At 41.7% G+C, this 19,717-nt stretch overlaps 1 protein-coding gene across 15 annotated transcripts in view; it reads left to right on the forward strand.

Annotated features, from left to right (window-relative positions):
- KCNMA1 (potassium calcium-activated channel subfamily M alpha 1) overlaps positions 1–19,717 on the forward strand; it is a 566,228-nt gene that overhangs the window by 418,797 nt on the left and 127,714 nt on the right. For all 15 annotated transcript variants that reach the window (XM_081191549.1, XM_081191547.1, XM_081191548.1 and 12 more), the window contains 2 exons: positions 4,729–4,815; positions 6,951–7,027. In XM_081191549.1, coding sequence (XP_081047675.1) covers positions 4,729–4,815; positions 6,951–7,027 — 164 coding nt within the window. The remainder of the gene's footprint in view (positions 1–4,728; positions 4,816–6,950; positions 7,028–19,717) is intronic.

The raw sequence follows: 19,717 nt of genomic DNA on the forward strand, positions 1-19,717 counted from the left end.
CGTGACCCCATGGACCAGAGCACGCCAGGCACTCCTGTCTTCCACTGCCTCCCACAGTTTGGTCAAACTCTTGTTGGTAGCTTTGAGAACACTGTCCAACCATCTCGTCCTCCACCGTCCCCTTCTCCTTGTGCCCTCCATCTTTCCCAACATCAGGGTCTTTTCCAGGGAGTCTTCTCTTCTCCTGAGGTGGCCAAAGTATTGGAGCCTCAGCTTCAGGATCTGTCCTTCCAGTGAGCACTCAGGGCTGATTTCCTTCAGAATGGATACGTTGATCTTCTTGCAGCCGTGGGACTCTCAAGAGTCTCCTCCAGCACCATAATTCAAAAGCATAAATTCTTCGGCGATCATCCTTCTTTATGGTCCAGCTCTCACTTCCATACATCACAGAAAACCATAGCTTTAACCATACAGACCTTTGTTGGCAAGGTGATGTCTCTGCTTTTTAAGATGCTGTCTAGGTTTGTCATTGCTTTTCTCCCAAGAAGCAGGCATCTTTTAATTTTGTGACTGCTGTCACCATCTGCAGTGATCATGGAGCCCAAGAAAGTAAAATCTCTCACTGCTTCCATTTCATCCCCTTCTATTTGCCAGGAGGTGATGGGACCAGTGGCCATGATCTTAGTTTTTTTGTTGAGCTTCAGACCATATTTTGTGCTCTCCTTTTTCACCCTCATTAAAAGGTTCTTTAATTCCCCCTCACTTTCTGCCATCAAGGTTGTGTCATCTGCATATCTGAGATTGTTGATATTTCTTCCAGCGATCTTAATTCCGGCTTGGGATTCATCCAGCCCAGCCTTTCGCATGATGAATTCTGCATATAAGTTAAATAAGCAGGGAGACAATAGCCTTGTCATACTCCTTTCCCAATTTTGAACCAATCAGTTGTTCCATATCCAGTTCTAACTGTAGCTTCTTGTCCCACATAGAGATTTCTCAGGAGACAGATGAGGTGATCAGGCACTCCCATTTCTTTAAGAACTTGCCATAGTTTGCTGTGGTCGACACAAAGGCTTTTGTGTAGTCAATGAAGCAGAAGTAGATGTTTTTTTCTGGAACTCTCTAGCTTTCTCCATAATCCAGTGCATATCAGACGAGATCAAATAAGCCAGGAATAGTAAGGATCAGGCAGGCCCATAGTAAGCCTCACTTTGCTAAGAATTATCAGGCTTTGTAAACTGAAAAGAATCTGCCAAAATATGATACCTAAGAAATTTGTGGTTTATAGCAAGATTCTTTAGAGAGCTTTAATATCTGCCTAGAATTGTCTAAATTGATATATTAGGGGTTTTTTGGCTCAAGACATGCCTGTGTATTGTGAAAATATCAAGAATTGATATTTCTCAACTTCAGTCCCATATTTTAGAATTCCACATCCAGCTTTGCTTTCACAATAGATATACTGAGTGTCAACTCTCCTTGTAAGCTACTTTAGTATTGCTTTGGATCCAACGTAAATTTATCATCTCCAATAGACTTTTTTAAAAAAACCCAACAACATCTCCCTTCATGAATACTTATTCAAATGTAGTCAATGTTAATCACTCATATACTTGAATATAGCAGAGGTCTGCATGCGGGGCCATAACTCACTATGGATATTCAAGACTCCTTCCCCTGAATTTTCAGATGTTTTTTCCTTTTTAAAAGGATCTGTAGCTCTTTTAAATGTGAGGCTATCAGGAAAAACCTACTGGAGACATTCCTACTGTGCTTAATGCCTTTTCCTAGAGAAAGTTCTCTAGCTGCATTTAAAATTCATTCTTCCTTTGAAATACCTTGGGCAAGAGCCTCCAAAAGTCATTCTGGAATTTCACTTTTGGCAAACTCTATCCCTGAGTTAAATCAACTTTTGTTTTTTTACCAGCTCCACCAGGATATCCAGTACTGCTAAGTGACAGACAAGCTTATATAACAACCTGCACTCACGTTTTCTGTTTGAGTACAAAGGACCTCTCCTTTGTGGAAAAAACACCTGGGGCATTTTGCTTGTCTTATTTAAATAGTAAAAAATAAGTAGCAAAATAAAGTAAAAATCTCTTTTGGTCCCCCCAAAATTTCTTGGATGTTTTGCCCGAGTGGGAACTTCCAAATTTGATGTTTGCTTCAGGTGAAATTGAGTGGCAACTCTAATTCTACTCATTTGTTTTGTAAGAAGTTAAACCTCTTCCTGTCTTCCAGGATTCTGACCAATTAGTGCAAGTGCACTGATATGATTGGCATGTGACTGAAGCAATGATGTCATCCTTCATGGCTTTCTCTTGCATGTATTGATCAGTGAAGGAGAAGAGGCTGGATGGCTGTGCTTCCCTCACTTGTCAATTATATTAGTCAGTTCGGTCCTGGTTAGAAAAGAGAAAAGACAGTGCAGATACTGGATACTGCAGATATAGCAGTACATACGAAACTAAATCTCTGCTTCCCAACTTTGGGTGGTATCAGTACTCCTGGCACAATGACTTTTAGCTGCACAATGAAACTCTGCCGTCCCTCCCAAATATGTTCTGGATTTCCACTCCAACAACACTCCAGAGCAGATTTAAGACGGAGGTGGGGTTATGCAGGGAAAGGAGAAGGTGGGAAGGCTCCATTTCACAGCTAAAAGTCCTTGCATAGGTGGAACTGTCTAGTTAGATACCTCCAATTATTTCTAGTGATCCAATGTGCTACGGAATCTCTTCCATATACTTCAAGGTTTTCCAAGTATACAATTTATATCAGTATTTCTTGAGGGTGGGGGACAACAACTCTGACAGGACAATGCCAGGAAACTGTACCCTTTGTGACCTGCACTGTTTGTGCCATGTGTTCATATGTATGTGCTTTAACTGTCCTATCAGCTTCATCCCTTTAAAAACATGGTTTTCTGCCAAGTTGTATTGCATGGATGTCCACTATCCTCTCACCTAACACAGACAAAGCAAAAGAATTAACACTCTTCTCACACTACTTGGAAAAATCTGAGGCTTTGCCACAAACAAAGGATAGAGTCCTAAATAGCTTAGATGGTCCAGTTTATTGATAGGGCAAGTTTCACAGACTTTCCTTAAAATGGATGAAGTGGAGTTATTGAAGGGAACCAGCTATTCAAGGAACACAAAAGTGTCACAGTGATGATGATAGTAATAGTAATAATAATAATAATAATAATAATAATAATAATAATAATAATAATAATAATATCTTACCCATTGCCTATGTTCTGCCCTAGAAGAATTTGGGATTGCCTGATACTTCACAGAACAAGCTGTTCTCCTGAATACAGAAAAAAACTTAAGAGAAAAATGATTACTGGTGTTAACACAACAGTGTTATATTAATACCCAAGCTCTCTGCTTCTGTTTATGCAAAAGTTAATGCTGGGGGCCTCCTGACCCCACCCCCTGCCATCACCAAATACATTCCTAGTGAACTTTGCATTGGAATAAGAGAACCTGGTTTCTCATGGGTGGGATTTGGGGCGGATCAGAAGGGGGATTCATGAACACCCATGCTCATCAGGATATTAGGATGCAACACCAGAGAAATTCATCCAGTCTTTAGTGTTAATAATATGCTAAAGCCACCACTTAGCATCCTTTAACACAAAGAACCAGTTATTCCTACAATATATTTCACACTAAAAAGACATGACCATTTATCAAGTGGTAAGTTACCACAACCTGTGTGTATTCAGCTAGTAAGTCAGTTCTCTGTGCTGTCCTGCAGTGAAGAGACGTTTACTCTGGCTCCATATTTCTAAGCTGATGTTGAAAGTGAGATAAAATTAAACATTGATTTGGCTTTCCAAATGTTTATATACCTACACATGATGATGAGTTACATACTCGGTAAATGGACTTCTATATTTACCCAACATCCCACCAAACCTCATGTAGTTGCAAGACCCCCTGAGCTGGCATTGTTTAGACTTATGCTGATTACTGCCTGAAACCCAAAATAATTCATTTTGATGACGATACCTGAAATTCACAGAGGTTAGCAAGGAACAATGTGATTAGATCTTTCTTCAGATCTAGCTGATTTCACCCCCGCCCCAAAAGGATGAGTAATTTATTTTTATCCATTGGCAACACATTGAAAAGGAGCTTTGGGATGGAGAAATTATTAACCATTATACTCATTTTATGTTTTCTTTAGCTACAGTAACTGGTTGTCTTGTACCATTCCCCTTGAGTATATATGTGTATTGTACTGTAAGTAATGTGATATATAGAGATAGGGGGCCCATTAATAACGTCCCTATTTCAACAGAAATTGACATGAAGAGGTAAAATGCCTGAGAAATAGAGCCTTTTCCAAGCAACTCTTTCCTTGGGAATCACTTCCTTTCACATCAATCATTATGATTTTGTCAGCCTTTAATGCAGAGCAAAAAAATCAAAGCTTTTCTGAGAGGCTCCATAGACTTTTCCTCTCCTAATTTAAGACACACAACTCCTAATGCAAGTGTTGGGAGTTAGTTGTATGATTATTGCCATTGTTTATCCTTTGAATTTTAGGTATATTTAAAATATGCTTTAGATTGGAGCCCTGGTCAGATTCGAGACCTTCAATAAAAGTGGCTTCCAGGTTTCTGACTTTGATTTTTCTCAACTAATGGGCCCCCTATCACAGAACAAAGATAAAGTAATTAGTTTGATTTTACAACTGAAAAGCAGCATGACCTCATGATGTTGTCTTCTTGGCTTTTGTTTGTTTTTTGTTTGGTTTGGTTTCGTCGGACAGTATATTAATCAATCCTGGAAACCATGTGAAGATTCAAGAGGGTACTTTAGGATTCTTCATTGCAAGCGATGCCAAAGAAGTAAAAAGGTAATACGTTGTCAGATTTTATGTTGTTCTCTAGATCTTCTTCTCCTCCTCCTTTTTCTCCTCCTTCTCCTCCTTCTCCTTCTCCTCCTCCTCCTTCTTCAATGTGGTATATGGTGCAACTTTAAACTGTCTTAGTAAACTGTGCTGGTAACTGTCCAAGGCGTGTTCCAGAAACTAGTCCCACATAAATTTCCTTCATCTGGTGAGGAATGGAGCAAACCCTCAGCAGTGCAGATAAAAGATAGAGAAGGCCTTGCCGGTTCTGACCAAAGGCCCATGTAGTCCAGTGTTCTGTTTCTGCTGGCAGGTAATCAGATGATTCTGAAAAGCCCACAGACAGATACTGTAGTTCCAACTCAGTGGTGACCCATGTGGTGTGGTGGAACCATGCTCCCGACACCAGCATCACTGCATCAACTCCACATCCAAATGGGGCTGGTGTGAGGCAGGACTGTGCAGGTGCCACCTGTCACCCACCCACCCCCAATTTTATTGTCACTTTGCTTCACCCTAGCCCTGTCCAGGTAAGCTGGAGCAAGCGCTGCCCCAACAAATGGGCCCAAGGTGGACCTCAAGGCAGCTTACGCTTACTCACATAAAAAAACCTAAAGATTTTGAAATCAGCACTAAAACAGCATACCCATTGAACATCCCCAACATTGCATCGTAAGACTAATCTGTATTATCAGGTGACACCAGCCACATGAGTCTTGAAGGGCCTTTCAGAAGAAGAACACCTTTTGTCAACCTCCTAAAGAGTATAGGGAACCGGCCTAATGGGTCTCACTTGGGAGAGATCTCCATAAAGAGGCTGCTGCAACCACAAAGCCTTGCCTGTTGTAGGACTATGTCTTAGAAATCAGAGACCCTCAAAACATGATCTCACCACATGCTCAAAGTATATGGGTGAGGAGAACCTTTTAAAAAGGCAGTTCATTTAGCCCCAAGCCCCGGCTATCTGTCACAATATAATTTAGAAATACATTGATAAATAATAGTATATTGGATCAGAAGTCCCCACTGCAAGCAGGAAGTTGCCGGTTCTCCCCTCCTTGTTTATACTTTCCTACAATAAGGTGTGTGCACGGGGATAAATAAGTGACCCTCCCTTTGTATGAGCAGAAGTACCTTTCACAGAGGAGTCCTTAAGTAAAGGTAAAGGTACCCCTGCCCGTACGGGCCAGTCTTGACAGACTCTAGGGTTGTGCGCTCATCTCACTCTAGAGGCCGGGATCCGGCGCCGTCCGCAGACGCTTCTGGGTCACGTGTCCAGCGTGACGAAGCTGCTCTGGCAAGCCAGCACCAGCGCAGCACACGGAAACGCCGTTTACCTTCCCGCTATAAAGCGGTACCTATTTATCTACTTGCACTTTAAGCGTGCTTTCGAACTGCTAGGTGTGCAGGAGCTAGGACCGAACGACGGGAGCTCACCCCGCCGCGGGGATTCGAACCGCCGACCATACGATCGGCAAGTCCTAGGCACTGTGGTTTTACCCACAGCGCCACCCGCGTCCCTAAGAGGAGTCCTTAAGCCAAGCCAAATATTCGTAAAGCATCAGAGGTGTCTGTCTAAGCACTGTAATTGCAAGAATAATTGCTATTGTCCTGCATTTGTTTCATGACAGCATCTGAATTCCTCTAAAACATTAAGCTATGTGAAACTAAGTGGAACAAATGGCCTTATATATCTTCAGCTGTCTGCTTTTTTCAAAAATAAATAAATAAAATTAAAATAAAAACCAGGGGGCTTTGAGCCAGCAATTCCCCTGCCAAGAACAGTGTTTTCATCTCTTGTGTGTTTGGATAATAAAGTCACTTTGGATGCTACTTTCCAAGATGAAAGCTGGATGATCTGATCCACCGTGTCATATTTATTAACCGTTCCCCCAATTATTTTCAAGTTAAATTTATTAAAAGAAGCACGAACTTGAATCACCCGGCCTTGTGTTTGAAATTAATTGTCTTGTAGCAAACATTTCCTTTTTTAAATGTCTAAACCTTTCAAAAGATTAAAGGAAATTAGTGCTGGCATGTTTCATTAATTTGGCACTTGTAGCAAGGAGGAAATGTGGGACTAATTTCATTTGTATGGATTAAGAAATGTGTCAGTTTTTCCATTCTCCCTCCCTCTCTAGGGCATTTTTTTACTGCAAGGCCTGTCATGATGACATCACAGATCCCAAAAGGATAAAAAAATGCGGCTGCAAACGACGTAAGTAATCTCCCCCCCCCCCACTAGATTTTCTATTCTACAGAAACTGTTAAGCATTAAGGGATCTCTATTAAATATATTTCTACGTTTTGAATAGTGCTAGAGAGAGGCTAGGAAATCTGTACATACCAACACAGTTCATAACTGTCTCCTGCAATATCTGCTTGCATATTTTGAGATTTAAATTGTTATACTTGCGCCGTTATTAGGACTTATTTGGCATCTTAAGTTAACAAAATTTAGAGAATGATTACATTATGTATAGGTGTCAAAATGACGTATATAGGCTTAGTGTTTACCCCCCCCCACCCCTCCCGCCCAAAAACATTAATAAGGATTTCCACAGATCAGTACAATTATTGCCTGTTTGAAGCAAACACCCACCATGATTTACATGAAGGAAAATACCCTAATTTTAAATTACCTGAACATTGCACGTATTTGTTTTGTTTTGTTTTGCATATACAAATCGTGATCAGAAGGACTGATCAGAAGGAGCTGGGCAGGAAATTTAAAGAGGCTGTGTCCAGCCTTGGGAAGCAAAGCAGATCTATAATCCCCAAGCTGCTCCACAGGGACCAAACTTTGGGAAGCTCCCTAAACAAACTGTGCAAAAGCTCACTGGTGCATTAAAACCTCAGGCAGAGTCCATTTATTTATTCTAGGTTAGCAGGAATAGCTGACCTGTGTCCCGGCCGATGCTGTTGGATTCCAGCTTGCATCGATTCCAGCCAGCCAGAGTGTTGTAGTCCAACAAAATCTGAAGGGGCACAATTTAGCCACCCCTTCAGTAAACGAGTTAATATTAGGGCCAGTTTATATAATCAGCAGAATCAAGTGATAACACTTTATGTGGACTGCAACTACGTGGGCTTGCGTTTGAGAGCTGTGGGTTGCATGTTTGAATGCTTCTCACCAATAACAAAACCATCTTATCCTTCCTATTCATGTGCTATTTTTTCCTGCACAGGTTGGGGGGTTGGGGGTTGGAAGGGGGAAAGAACATATAGGTAAAGGGACCCCTGACCATTAGGTCCAGTCGTGGCCGACTCTGGGGTTGCGGCGCTCATCTCGCTTTACTGGCCGAGGGAGCCGGCGTACAGCTTCCGGGTCATGTGGCCAGCATGACTAAGCCGCTTCTGGCGAACCAGAGCAGTGCACGGAAACACCGTTTACCTTCCCGCTGGAGCGGTACCTATTTATCTACTTGCACTTTGACGTGCTTTCGAACTGCTAGGTTGGCATGAGCAGGGACCGAGCAACGGGAGCTCACCCCGTCATGGGGATTCGAACCACCAACCTTCTGATTGGCAAGTCCTAGGCTCTGTGGTTTAACCCACAGCGCCACCCGTGTCCCGGGTGAACATAGCCCTTCTCAAAGGCTGAAGTGGTCTACCCCAAGGGAGGAGACAAAGTTTTATCACAATTCTGCTGATCATATAAACTGCTCCTTTATATGAATACTGCAGATCATATATTTGCATCACTGCCCATACAGAAATATTATGACAGGCAGACAGATAACAGAATGACAAAGGAGAATAAACATTTTGGAGGCCAATGAGAGGAAATTAAAGAACTGGAAATTAATCCTCCAAAATGCCTTCCAGCAGAAGGTAACTCTAAAACTACAGGGAAGCCCTCAGAGGACCAAACTGTCAGCCCTTGGTATATAAGAAATAGTCTAGTGATAGCAAGCATCAGTCACTCTGGCGAATGAAAAACTGTTGGACAGATGCTGAAATAAAATGAAGTATGGCATAGAAGGAAGATGTCAGAAATGTTGTCCTGAGCATGGAATCAACCAGACAGGCTGGGAAGAAGGCATGCATAGCAAAATCGGATCTCCCCACCCCCTTTGAGTATTTTCTCACAGCACAGTCTTATTAAGTCCACTCAGAAGTTAGTCCCATTGAGTTCAACAAGACTTATGCCCAAGCAACTATATATAGCATTGCAGACTAAGAGTGGAATTCAGCATTGCACTGCTATGAATGTTGTGTCTGTGCGAGCAGTTCAGCTTGCCAGATGGAACAATCCCACTTTCCTTCCTCCATGGGTTGTTCTGGGGCTTCTGCCAAGGGAATATGCACAAGCAGAAGTTCTGGAGCAGCCTTTATGCTGGTAGGGCTACTTTGCTGCATCCCATCCTAAGTCTCCTTATTTCTGTGTGAGTCCATCTGCGTATGAGTCCACACATTGGCCAGAATTGCATACAACGCACCAAGTTGCATTGTTGCAATGCAAATCTAGGTCTGGAACCTGGAGGGGGAGTTGCAGGAGGAAAGCAGCCAATTCACCTTCTACCGACTGCATCTGCCCTGCAAATTTTCCATACGAAAACCCACTTTGTGGCAGCAGGGTTTGCTCACCTAACTGTGTGGTTCCAGGCACAAACCTAGTATTCAGTTGGCATCTCAACACATACGGAATATAAGTGATCCCTCATTAGAGAGCAACCTGTGCCTAATTATGCATGGCCAAATCCCATTGATTCCAATGGATGTCACCTAGAGCTGGATGTAACTGGGCCGTTACTTGCAATTTGATTAAGGCACTGCCAGTGAACCATGATACCTAAGACTGTTGAGAGTCGCTGGCAGTTTTTTGCGTGCCCAGTCACAAGGCATGATCATCCCTCAGGGAAGAGCCATGTGCTGGAGTTCTAAATCCCTCCAGTGAAGAGGGAGAGTGCTTGTGAATGCACTAGCTCCAACACCTGTCATCTTCTTTGCCATCCCTGTTTGCCTCTGTAATGGAATGGGGATTCTGCTCCACTCATGTAGGCTACCTGTGCGATTTTGAACCCTGAAGTGGGGGGTGAATGTGCTCGATTCCACTCTTTCTTGTCACATGAGGACTTTAGAATGCCTGGGAGCCCTCTGCATGTTTGCCACAATAGCTTTGCATGCCCTAGAGCAGTGGTTCTCAACCTGTGGGTCCCAAGATGTTGTTGGACTACAACTCCCATCATCCCTGAACTCTGGCCTTGCTAGCTGGGGGTGATGGGAGTTGTAGTTCAACAACATGTGGGGACCCACAGGTTGAGAAAGGCTGCTCTAGAGGAATTGGGAAGGGGGGCACTTCACTCATTTCATGCTGCTCTGTGTAAGCAGAGAAGGCTCCCTATAGCAGGCCAAGAATTCTCTTGCAGGGAAGATCAGTATCCGTGGGCAAGGTTTTTTTGAAGGCTGCTTATCTGCCCTTCATGTTCTTCTCACTGAAGGACCCCTGGTAAGCTTTAAAGCAATCCCGGGGTCCACAAGAAAGCCAATGACGACACAGCTCAGTCATACTGTTGACAGCTCTTCAATCCAGCCCTCCAGCAGTGAGGCAGAGGTCTTTGTAGTCTTGCTACCCAAGATTCCAACCCTCACCCCAAGAATTTCTGAGTCTGGGGACTGTCTGTTCTGCCATTTTAAACTGTAAATTGGCAGAGGCATGGAGAAGTGTAGCACCACCTGGTGAAAGCTAGGTAAATAGTGCACGTAAATAGACGGAAGGAATATGATTCATTTCAGTTGAATTTCAGGAGACTAGCAGTAGAGGATTGCAGGCCATGTTAGGAGAGAAGCATGTCAACAGGGACAGGAGGAATGTTGCCTACTTCTCTTCCCCCTCTCCTCTCCACTCCCCATGTCTTTCTGTGCAGCAGAATTTGACTAATCTGCTGTAAAATGTCAAATAGCTACATTAGTACTGACAATGGACTTTGTAAAGCTGCAAGATTTGGAGTTCTACACTCTCCACTCAGTTTGTCAGCTTCATTTATGGATGGTCATGAGAGCAAACCTTTTCTCTCTCCCACCCCACCCCCTGCCACACTTTTGCTTTTCGTAATTGATGAGCTTCATAATAAAAATTAGAAACCTTAAATGGAAATTATGCATAAGATGAAAGGGAGGCACGAGAATAAACCTGTGTGTACAGGTGAATGGAATTTGATAGAATATCTTTTTTTACATGGAAATCTTAATTATTGTGGCATTAATTACATGCAGTTTCCTGGGATAGTTGAAAGCCATGTTCTTTAATAATGCATCAGAGGTTTCACGTCCCTTCAGATGCTGTCTGAACATTAGCTTCAGTATTGTCAGGGTCTAAAAGTGAGTCTGACCTACATAGCTGTTTGTCCAAACCTGTTAAGCCTAGTATTAATAATTCAGCACAGAGCTCTGCAGTTCCACAAAGCCAGAGATAATTAGAGTAACCGTGCTTTCCTTTCACAGATATCCCCCCCCTTCTTACAGCCCTCTTCTCCCTATTCCTTGAATAATCTGTAGATTTTCATGTAATGTTGTCCAAAAAGAAATTCTGCTGTGAAAATCCTGTGCTCTGGATTACTGTGGTTGCCTTTGCTTTCAGTTGTGTTCTTGCTTTAATTTCATTACAACTTTCCAGCAGAGAGCCAGTATTAATGCATGTGTACATATTGTGGTTAGAGAAACAAACCTTCATTGAGGCTGCAGTATTTAGTCGATTAAGTGTGTTAGACATCTTTTAAACTGTGTGTGTATAATGCAAGCTCTTACAAAAATTGCAGGTGGCACTTTAGCAGAGATGCTTCCCCCTTCTCTTGCAAGGAGGAGAACCCTCTTCTAAGATGGTGCCTGCCTGCTGAGATGCTATGAAATGTTTGCATGGATCACCTAAAAATGAACATTGTTTTTTCCCCCCAAGCAGGACAATCGTTTGATTCATATTCAGATAATTTGGTGATTGACTTTCTTATTTAACAGAATGATCAATGAAAACTTAACACGGCTGATTCATGTAACAGAACGACAGCTCTAATGTTTATATTTGCCACAGCCAGCCTGAGATGAAAGTTGCAGCAGGGGAGGATGATATACTTACTCTTGTTTCTTCTTGTTGTATTAACCAGTTTAGTATAAATATGCAATGCTTTTCTTCCCCTCCTCCAGCCGCGATGCTTCCTTCCAAAAGGGGGCCATTGAACCCCCGAGGTACAGGTCATGTGTGTGTAGACTGATAATGTTTGAAGGAAATTGCATTAACCTGTGATAATTGACAATGTTTTGATTTATTTTTCCTCTTGCTGCCTTGGAACACGGCCCCTACTATATTTTAACTACACACTGATAGTGATCTATTGTGAGTAAAGACGGGCTCCCTGTAGCCCAGAGTGCAATCCAACCTGTCTTTCTTCCAGTAGAGAGTATTCATTTGTTCAGTATTCCAGTTCTTTTCTTTACACTTTTATGTTGCATGTAGCGGTGGCGTCTCATACCCACACCTTTCCTCATTCTTTATTGACCTTGTGGGTCAGGGCGACGTTGAAGAAAATACAGCAGTCTTTCAACTTGCTTTCCCCTGGCCTCTTCTCATTCCCAACTGTATCTCCCCTCCCCCAATTGTAAATCAAACAATTTTTTCTCAAGCTTTCCTAATTCCTTATGTATTATGAGGCTGAGAGTAATTGCCATCCCTGTTTGCAGCATGTCAGCATCCCAGATTAGGTTAATACTCGTCCCCTCCGCCCAGGAGAACCCTGGGAACTGTTTTCCTACAAGGGTCTCCAACGGAAAACCCACCAGTTCTTAGGGGTCTTTAGTGGAGGGTTAAGGGAAGCCGTGTATACTGGTTTTAAACTGGTTTTAAACCAGTATACATTTGTACTGCAGAAATTCCCTTTCCTCTGTTGTTCAGTTCTAGTTCCCAGTCAAAGATGCACAAAATGTTCGATATAAAATACCCAATGAATGACTTCCGGCATCAAACATTCAAACTTGGCAAATACTCATCTGTGCACCACTTAAGGCACCCTGATATGCTAATACAGTTGTGGTACTTGTACTGATTAGGCACCAGTTCTTCAGTAGGAAGAGGTGGTTCTAAAGTACTAATTATAAATTATTGTTGCTAAGTATTTCCCTCAGTCTGTAGACTTTGCTGAAGGAATGACAACGATCATGTGTGCATGGTCTAAGTATATTTTTAGTGGCATCCACTGTCTCCAAATTTGTTTATCGCTCCCCATTGAAATGCTTTTCATATGCCCTCCAAAACACATGAGGAGCAATTCCCTGTGAGTGGTACCCACAAAGCAGGGAAGGCATTTAAATGATCCTGATCACATAGGTAGGGGCTGACTGTACCACTCCTTCCATGGGAACCAAGATTTCGCCTCAAGCAAAGTACCAATTACATGGCCAGGAACTATCGCAATAAGCCACCATCTATGTGGTTGTTTAAATGTTGCTCTCAGCTATAAACCACTCATAGATAAGTAGTTCCCATGCAGATACAGAAATGTGTAAAAGGACATCACATTGTGAAATTTATCTGGTTTCAAATATTAGCAAAAGTGAGTCCAGGTCAGTCTAGTGTACAGCATCATATGTGCATAGAGTATAGCACTGAGTGGGAGGCAGGGGGGGGGGGTGGGCAGACTTACTGTAGATAGTTTGGCCTGGTGAACTTAGTCTCCTTCTTCCTGCATTTTTGTTATGTTTCAGAAAGAAAGACTAAAGAATACCTCTGTCAGAAAAAGAATGCTAGCATTGTGGAAATCCTAAATACTACATTTTCTGTAATGTATCAGAGCATAGGGCTGCTTAATTGGTTTGTAACCAATTATGTGTTAAGCAGAGAGCTGCAGCTAATCCAGGATATCAATAACAACAACAACAGCAATAATAATAATAATAATAATAATAATAATAATAATAATAATAATAATAATAATAATATAATATATTTATAACAGGCATGGGCAAACTTGGCCCTCCAGATGTTTTGAGACTACAACTCCCATGATCCCTCGCTAACAGGACCAGTGGTCAGGGATGATGGGAATTGTAGTCCCAAAGCATCTGGAGGGCTGAGTTTGCCTATGCCTGATTTATACCCCAGCCACTCTGGGTGGCTCCCAACAGATATTAAAAACACGATAAAAGATGAAACATTAAAAACTTCCCTAAACAGGACTGCTTTCCGATGTCTTCTAAAAGTCAGATAGTTGTTTATTTCCTTAACATCTGATGGGAGGGCGTTCCACAGCTTCCAAGCTAAACTTCTAATTAGTCTTGCGCACTTGAGGGGAGAGTGAAGTAGCGGCAGGACATGGTGTGGAATATTCTTTTAAGAAATAAAAACACCCAAGAGCCTTGTAGAACTTTAAAGGACTAACAAATGCATTATGGCACAAGCTTTCAGGGAATCAAGTCCACTCTGTCATAGGTGGGGCCTCTGTCCTCCAGAGGATGTGGGGTGCTCAGTCTAAGGAATGGAGCCATCCTGCTGGCTTTCCTGAAATGCAACCCCTGCCCCCATTTGCAACAGGGTTGCTAAGCCTCCTGATAAGCCACTTAAAAATATTTTGAAGTAGTGGAATGGAACTGCAGTTTCAAAAGGGGACACGTGTATGGAGAAGAAGCCCCAATAATATGGCACTTTGCCTGGTGGGCCTCCCATCCAGCTTGAGTGCATCTTTGGCACCTCTCAAAAAGCTATTATCACATGGGGTTACTTTGTGTACTCCTGCACTTCAGTAGCCTTTAGTGATAGTGATTATGATACCCATTGTGAGGCAAGGAGGAACATAAATTTTCTGTGGTGTTAGTTCATGTTCACGGCTCGGCATTCGTGAGCAACTCAGGGATCACATTAATTAGCCAGCTTGTTCAAGATGATCAGTGATGGCTGAATAGAACCAAGATCAGGCATGGCCAGACTTGGCCCTCCAGGTGTTTTGGGACTACAATTCCCACCACCCCTGAACATTGGTCCTGTTAGCTAGGGATGATGGGAGTTGTAGTCCCAAAATATCTGAAGGGCCAAGTTTGGCCATGCCTGGCCAAGATCATTGCTTTGCACAGAGTTCACAAAGAATTCACTAGTATGACTTTCTGGGGTTAAATTCCCCTTGTTGATTTAATTTGGGACCAGTTGCTCATAACTTAGCACTGTTGGATTTTGCACCACTTGAAAGATTTCCTCCTCACACATACATTTCCCTGGAGTTACATGATTTTATAGCTTTATGACTTTATAGTTTTATGGCAGCCTTGATATTTATAACGAGCTGGCAGTTTATCAACATTCTTATTAATTTTTTTTGCAGAAATAAGACTTAACTATGGTTAGCAGGAATCATGGCTCATTTGCTGCCCCAGCTCTGGTTAAGAACCAGGTGTATTTTAACACTTTGGGTTAGCTTGGCACACTAAACTCTGTCCCCAGATGGCATGTATATGTCAACTAGCAAGCACAGAGACTAGAGCACTGGGAGAGCTAACCATGTTTAAGGAAAACAAACCATATGCCATATTAGAGTTCATTTTACTTTATTAAATTATAATGATTAAATTATAATCCTAGTTTTACTCTTAAAATTAGTTTGGTTTTCTTTAGAAACACTAGTTCTGTAAAACATCATCCCAGTCAGGATCCTGATACTTGTGAATATATTTAACTCTTAAGTAATGTTCAGCAAAATCATTTAGTTACTGGCAGGGAAATAAATCCATAGTCTTTGAAAGGTATAAATTGTGTCAACTGAAATGTCAGTCCCAGTCAACAGACAAGGTCTGAATCAATCAATGAATGCACAATTCGGGTATCAAAATTTAGTGTATTCAAACATTGTTATTTGAAATCCAAACTTGTTACCTGAATATTTGGAGGAGTCAGATTTCGGCAGTCAAAATAAGATCCGTTGTGGGGCTGGCACATACCTTATTTTCAGAGGCGAGTCAAGGTGGGTAGATTTTTCTTGCCAATTCTGGTTACAAAATCCACACCCACAGCTGTTGGTGTGAGTTTATAGGGTGTTATTTTGCCGATGTTTAGATAAAGCAGGAGTGAACAGCCTTAGAGACACATGTGTCCCTCAGCCTAATTTTATGTCCCCCCCCCCCGCCCAGTTGATTCCTAAAGCCCCCTGCAAGTGGCTAGTTCAGAACTTTGGTAAAACTGAACAGCAAATCAGAAGGAAGAGGGAGAAAAAGAGGGTGGAAGCAAGTGTCAGAAAGGGAGAGAAAGTTATGCTTCCTTTGACTCTGGCCTTGCCCACTGCTGGCTTTTAGCCCAGGGGTCAGCAAGGTTTACCTCTCCTGGGCCGGTGCACTCCAGTGGAGATCCCTCCACAGGCCGGATCGCGCGCTCCTGCGATTTCCAGCACCTGTGTCTGCGCAGACACGATTTCCGATGCCACGGAAGTGAGTCCCCGCGCTGCACTGGCGGCTTGGTTCAGGGGCTGGTTAAATGACCCCCGTGGGCCACTTGTGCCCCATGGGCCTTAGGTTGCTGATCCCTGTTTTAGCCCCATGCACAGTCAGCATGCAGCACTCAACAGATTATCCCTAAAGGAATGCGGCACTCGACCGAAAATAATACTGCCCAACTTGCCCTAAATGATCTAAAAGTAAAGTTTTGTTCGTTCTTCCTTGCACATCAACACTCAAACTCTGATCTCGGCTAGAACCAGTACTGGCAGGCAATACATTGCCGATGCTTACTGAGTGTGGGAAAGGCAAGACTGTGGTGTGCAGAGGATTTTCAGTGGTATTTAGATTTGCAGTTTAGAATATAATTTTAGTGTAGATACTCACTTATTAAGAAGCATGCTACTTCCCCATGTTGTATGCTGAAGGAATTTAAAAGGCAAGGAATATAAAAAGTTGATTGCTTTCTTAGACACCATTAATCCAAACATGCTATGAAACATTAGGAAAAGTACTATATAGTAGAATGATCAAACTGCTTCCTTTAATAACTTATATATAGCTAAGCAATTTTTGACTGCTAAGCCCTGACAATCTGTATAATCGGAAACAGCTAACACTCTCCCTTTAATATTCTTTAAAAGCCAGAACTTTTTTTTAAAAAAAATTGCAGAAGGCTCAGGAAGGCTGTGGTTTCCCTGGCGTACTATGGAATAAGGGAGAAAAAGCTCTGCCTGTTGAGCACAGAGAAAAATCAATTGTCACAACCAGTTTTAAGACACGCTGCTGTATTTTTAAATTTTTAAAATATTTTTTACACAGCTGAAACTGCTGTGGGGGAACCCTTTGCTATTCTTCAGGTTGATGATCTTTTCCAACATCGCCACAAGGCAAATTAAATCAATCTAGCTGTTCCTGTAACACTACAGTTCCTTTGTGACCGTAATTTCTTTGTGAAGTTTTCCTTTGTTGTCATTTACCTCTTGCTGTGGATCATAAGAGAAGTTGAATTGAAATGACATTGTATCCATTTCAATTCATAATGGTAGTCTGGCTCTTTTCCCCCTTTCCCTTTTTTTTTTTTTTACTCAACCCAGTTGACTGACACAGAGTCCAGGTTTTCTTTAGCCAGCTGTTGTTTGGTGCAGTTCCACTAGATGTCCTCATAGATCTACTTTTTGTTACCATTGGTGATGTAAAAGCCAGGCAGAGGAGTGGCAGCAGTTGGATAGACAATGGTAACAAAAACCAGGTAATCAGCAGAGAAGACCTTTATCCCTGTTTGCTTTGCTTGTCAAAGTGAAAATATTGTTTAGTGGGCAGATACCTTCTACCGAGGGTATATGATTGAAACTGGATGGCTTTTGTAGAATTTTTAGAGGTGCTCCAAGCACCATGACACCAAAATTAATGAAGTTGTACAGAAGAGTCTCCTGTCTTTCCGCTGATTGCCATATTTAATTAACATTTATGGTGGTTTAATGGGAAACAGTATGTGTCTGGCTGTACCAGCTTTAATCACTCCATCATGTCTTTAATCTGCTCAGCAACCATTATTCCTAATACTCCATCTTGTTATATGTTTGCGGCTGTATTTAAAAATATTTATTTTCCTCTTCTATTTGGTATGAATGCAAAATGACTGTGTAACAGGAATGAAGAGTAATAAGCATGTTGCCTTATAAACTGTGCTGCTCTGATATGTGATTGCTCATATGATGATTGATTAAAACCTTCATAGCAAGTCCTTTTGAGAAGTTTGCTATCAGATTTGAGACTGTTTCCTGCATGTTAACAGAATGTATTATAAAATGATGCATGGTCTCCAGAATAATTGATATTAATAATTAAAAACAGTCCCTGAAATGCATTGGGTCTTGAAATGTGCCTTGCACCAGTTCCATTATTGAACAGAAGAATACAAATTATTGTTGAAGAAAATGGTTCTTAAATATTTTCCTCTTCTGTACCCTCCCTCCCCCAGTGTCTTATTCTATTATTGCATTTTGACAAAATACAACTTAGATGGAAATGAAAACCAGGGACTGTTACTAACCAATATCAAAACATTATACAACTGGCAGTTACTTGGGTTTCGCTACAGCATTTGATTAGTAGAAGCTTCTTCAAAGCAGCTGTATATTATGCATGGAAGAACTTTCATTTTTCTTTCACCAAATCAGTGCATTTCAGACCAGATCTTAATTTTCCTTTAAACAAGAAGAAAAAGCCAAATATTGTTATGTTTTGGGGGTTTTTTAATGTAGGAATATTTGGACAAACATAATCTTTGTTGAATGAAGAAATGTTTTCCCTCTTTTTCCTGAATAACCCTTAAATGAGTTATGGAGATGCAAAGAAAAGATGGGGGAAACTGATAAGATGTCCCGAATAATTTTTAGTAGTCTAAACTGTTACCTATCAAAAGCTGTAGTGGAATTCCAGCTTTCTCCTAAAAATCAAGTTCTGGGGAATGATGTATGGTGTGCTGACCGAGCCTGATGTTGCATGTTGACATATTCAAACAGCTGCAAGATAACTCAAAGAGAATGCTAAGAACACATGCCACAGGAAATGCAAGCAAAGTTTTAGAGGAACAGAATCACTGCTGAAGAGATCACTCATCCATCTCCCTCAATGCCTGTTTTCCCACAATCATGACGTTACCCCTTGCTTGTCAGATATACTGTGTATGGCAAGTCATAGAGGCCTTAGAATAGGACTTGACCCATTTTGGGAGATTACTATCCTCCTTTCTCAGTTTAAAAACAACAGCAAACCCCAAGTCAATGGCAAATGTTTTAAATTAACATGGGAATTGTGACTGCTTATTTTGTAAGGTTACAAGCCTTTTATTTTATTTTATTTTTTAAAAAAAAGTTTGGGTGCCCCTTTGCTCTTACGGGTTGTGCTTTTTGACTGCCAGCGACATGCTTCAGTGTCACTAAAATTAAATTAGTTCATGCTAAGCCATTGCCAATAAAATATGGCCCAGTGCAACATGAGAAACAATTATAAGATGTCCTTTGGTTTCACCTTCATGTGTTATTTGTGAATGAAGTCACGTTAGTAGAATTGAACAAATTGGGCTTTCTCAAAGACAGCGCACTTGAAGCACTGAAACCTGAAACCATTCCAAGTTGAAGAACTGTCAATTTGCATTGAGCTTCATCAGCCTCACTGAAAAAGAGGGAAATCATTGACTTTATGACATTTGATGGCTTTTCAAATTTATTTCTTGTTGTGGCTACTATACTGAAATCCCGCAATAGATACAGAAGAGAAAAGATGATGATGATGATGATGATGATGATGATGATTGGTTCAACATGTTCCAGTGGACCCATATTTGGTGCACTCTGGTGATGTCTTACATGTGAACTGCCCTTAATGTTGAACTTAGAACCATAGAATTGGAGGGCACCCTGGGTGTCATCTAGTCCAACCCCCTGCGATGCAGGAATCCCAGCTAGTAGCAGCATCTCTTGCAATGGACGTAATT

This window comes from Podarcis bocagei, assembly GCF_964188305.1.
Source record: "Podarcis bocagei genome assembly, chromosome: 4".
In the NCBI taxonomy this organism is placed as follows: Eukaryota; Metazoa; Chordata; class Lepidosauria; order Squamata; family Lacertidae; genus Podarcis; species Podarcis bocagei.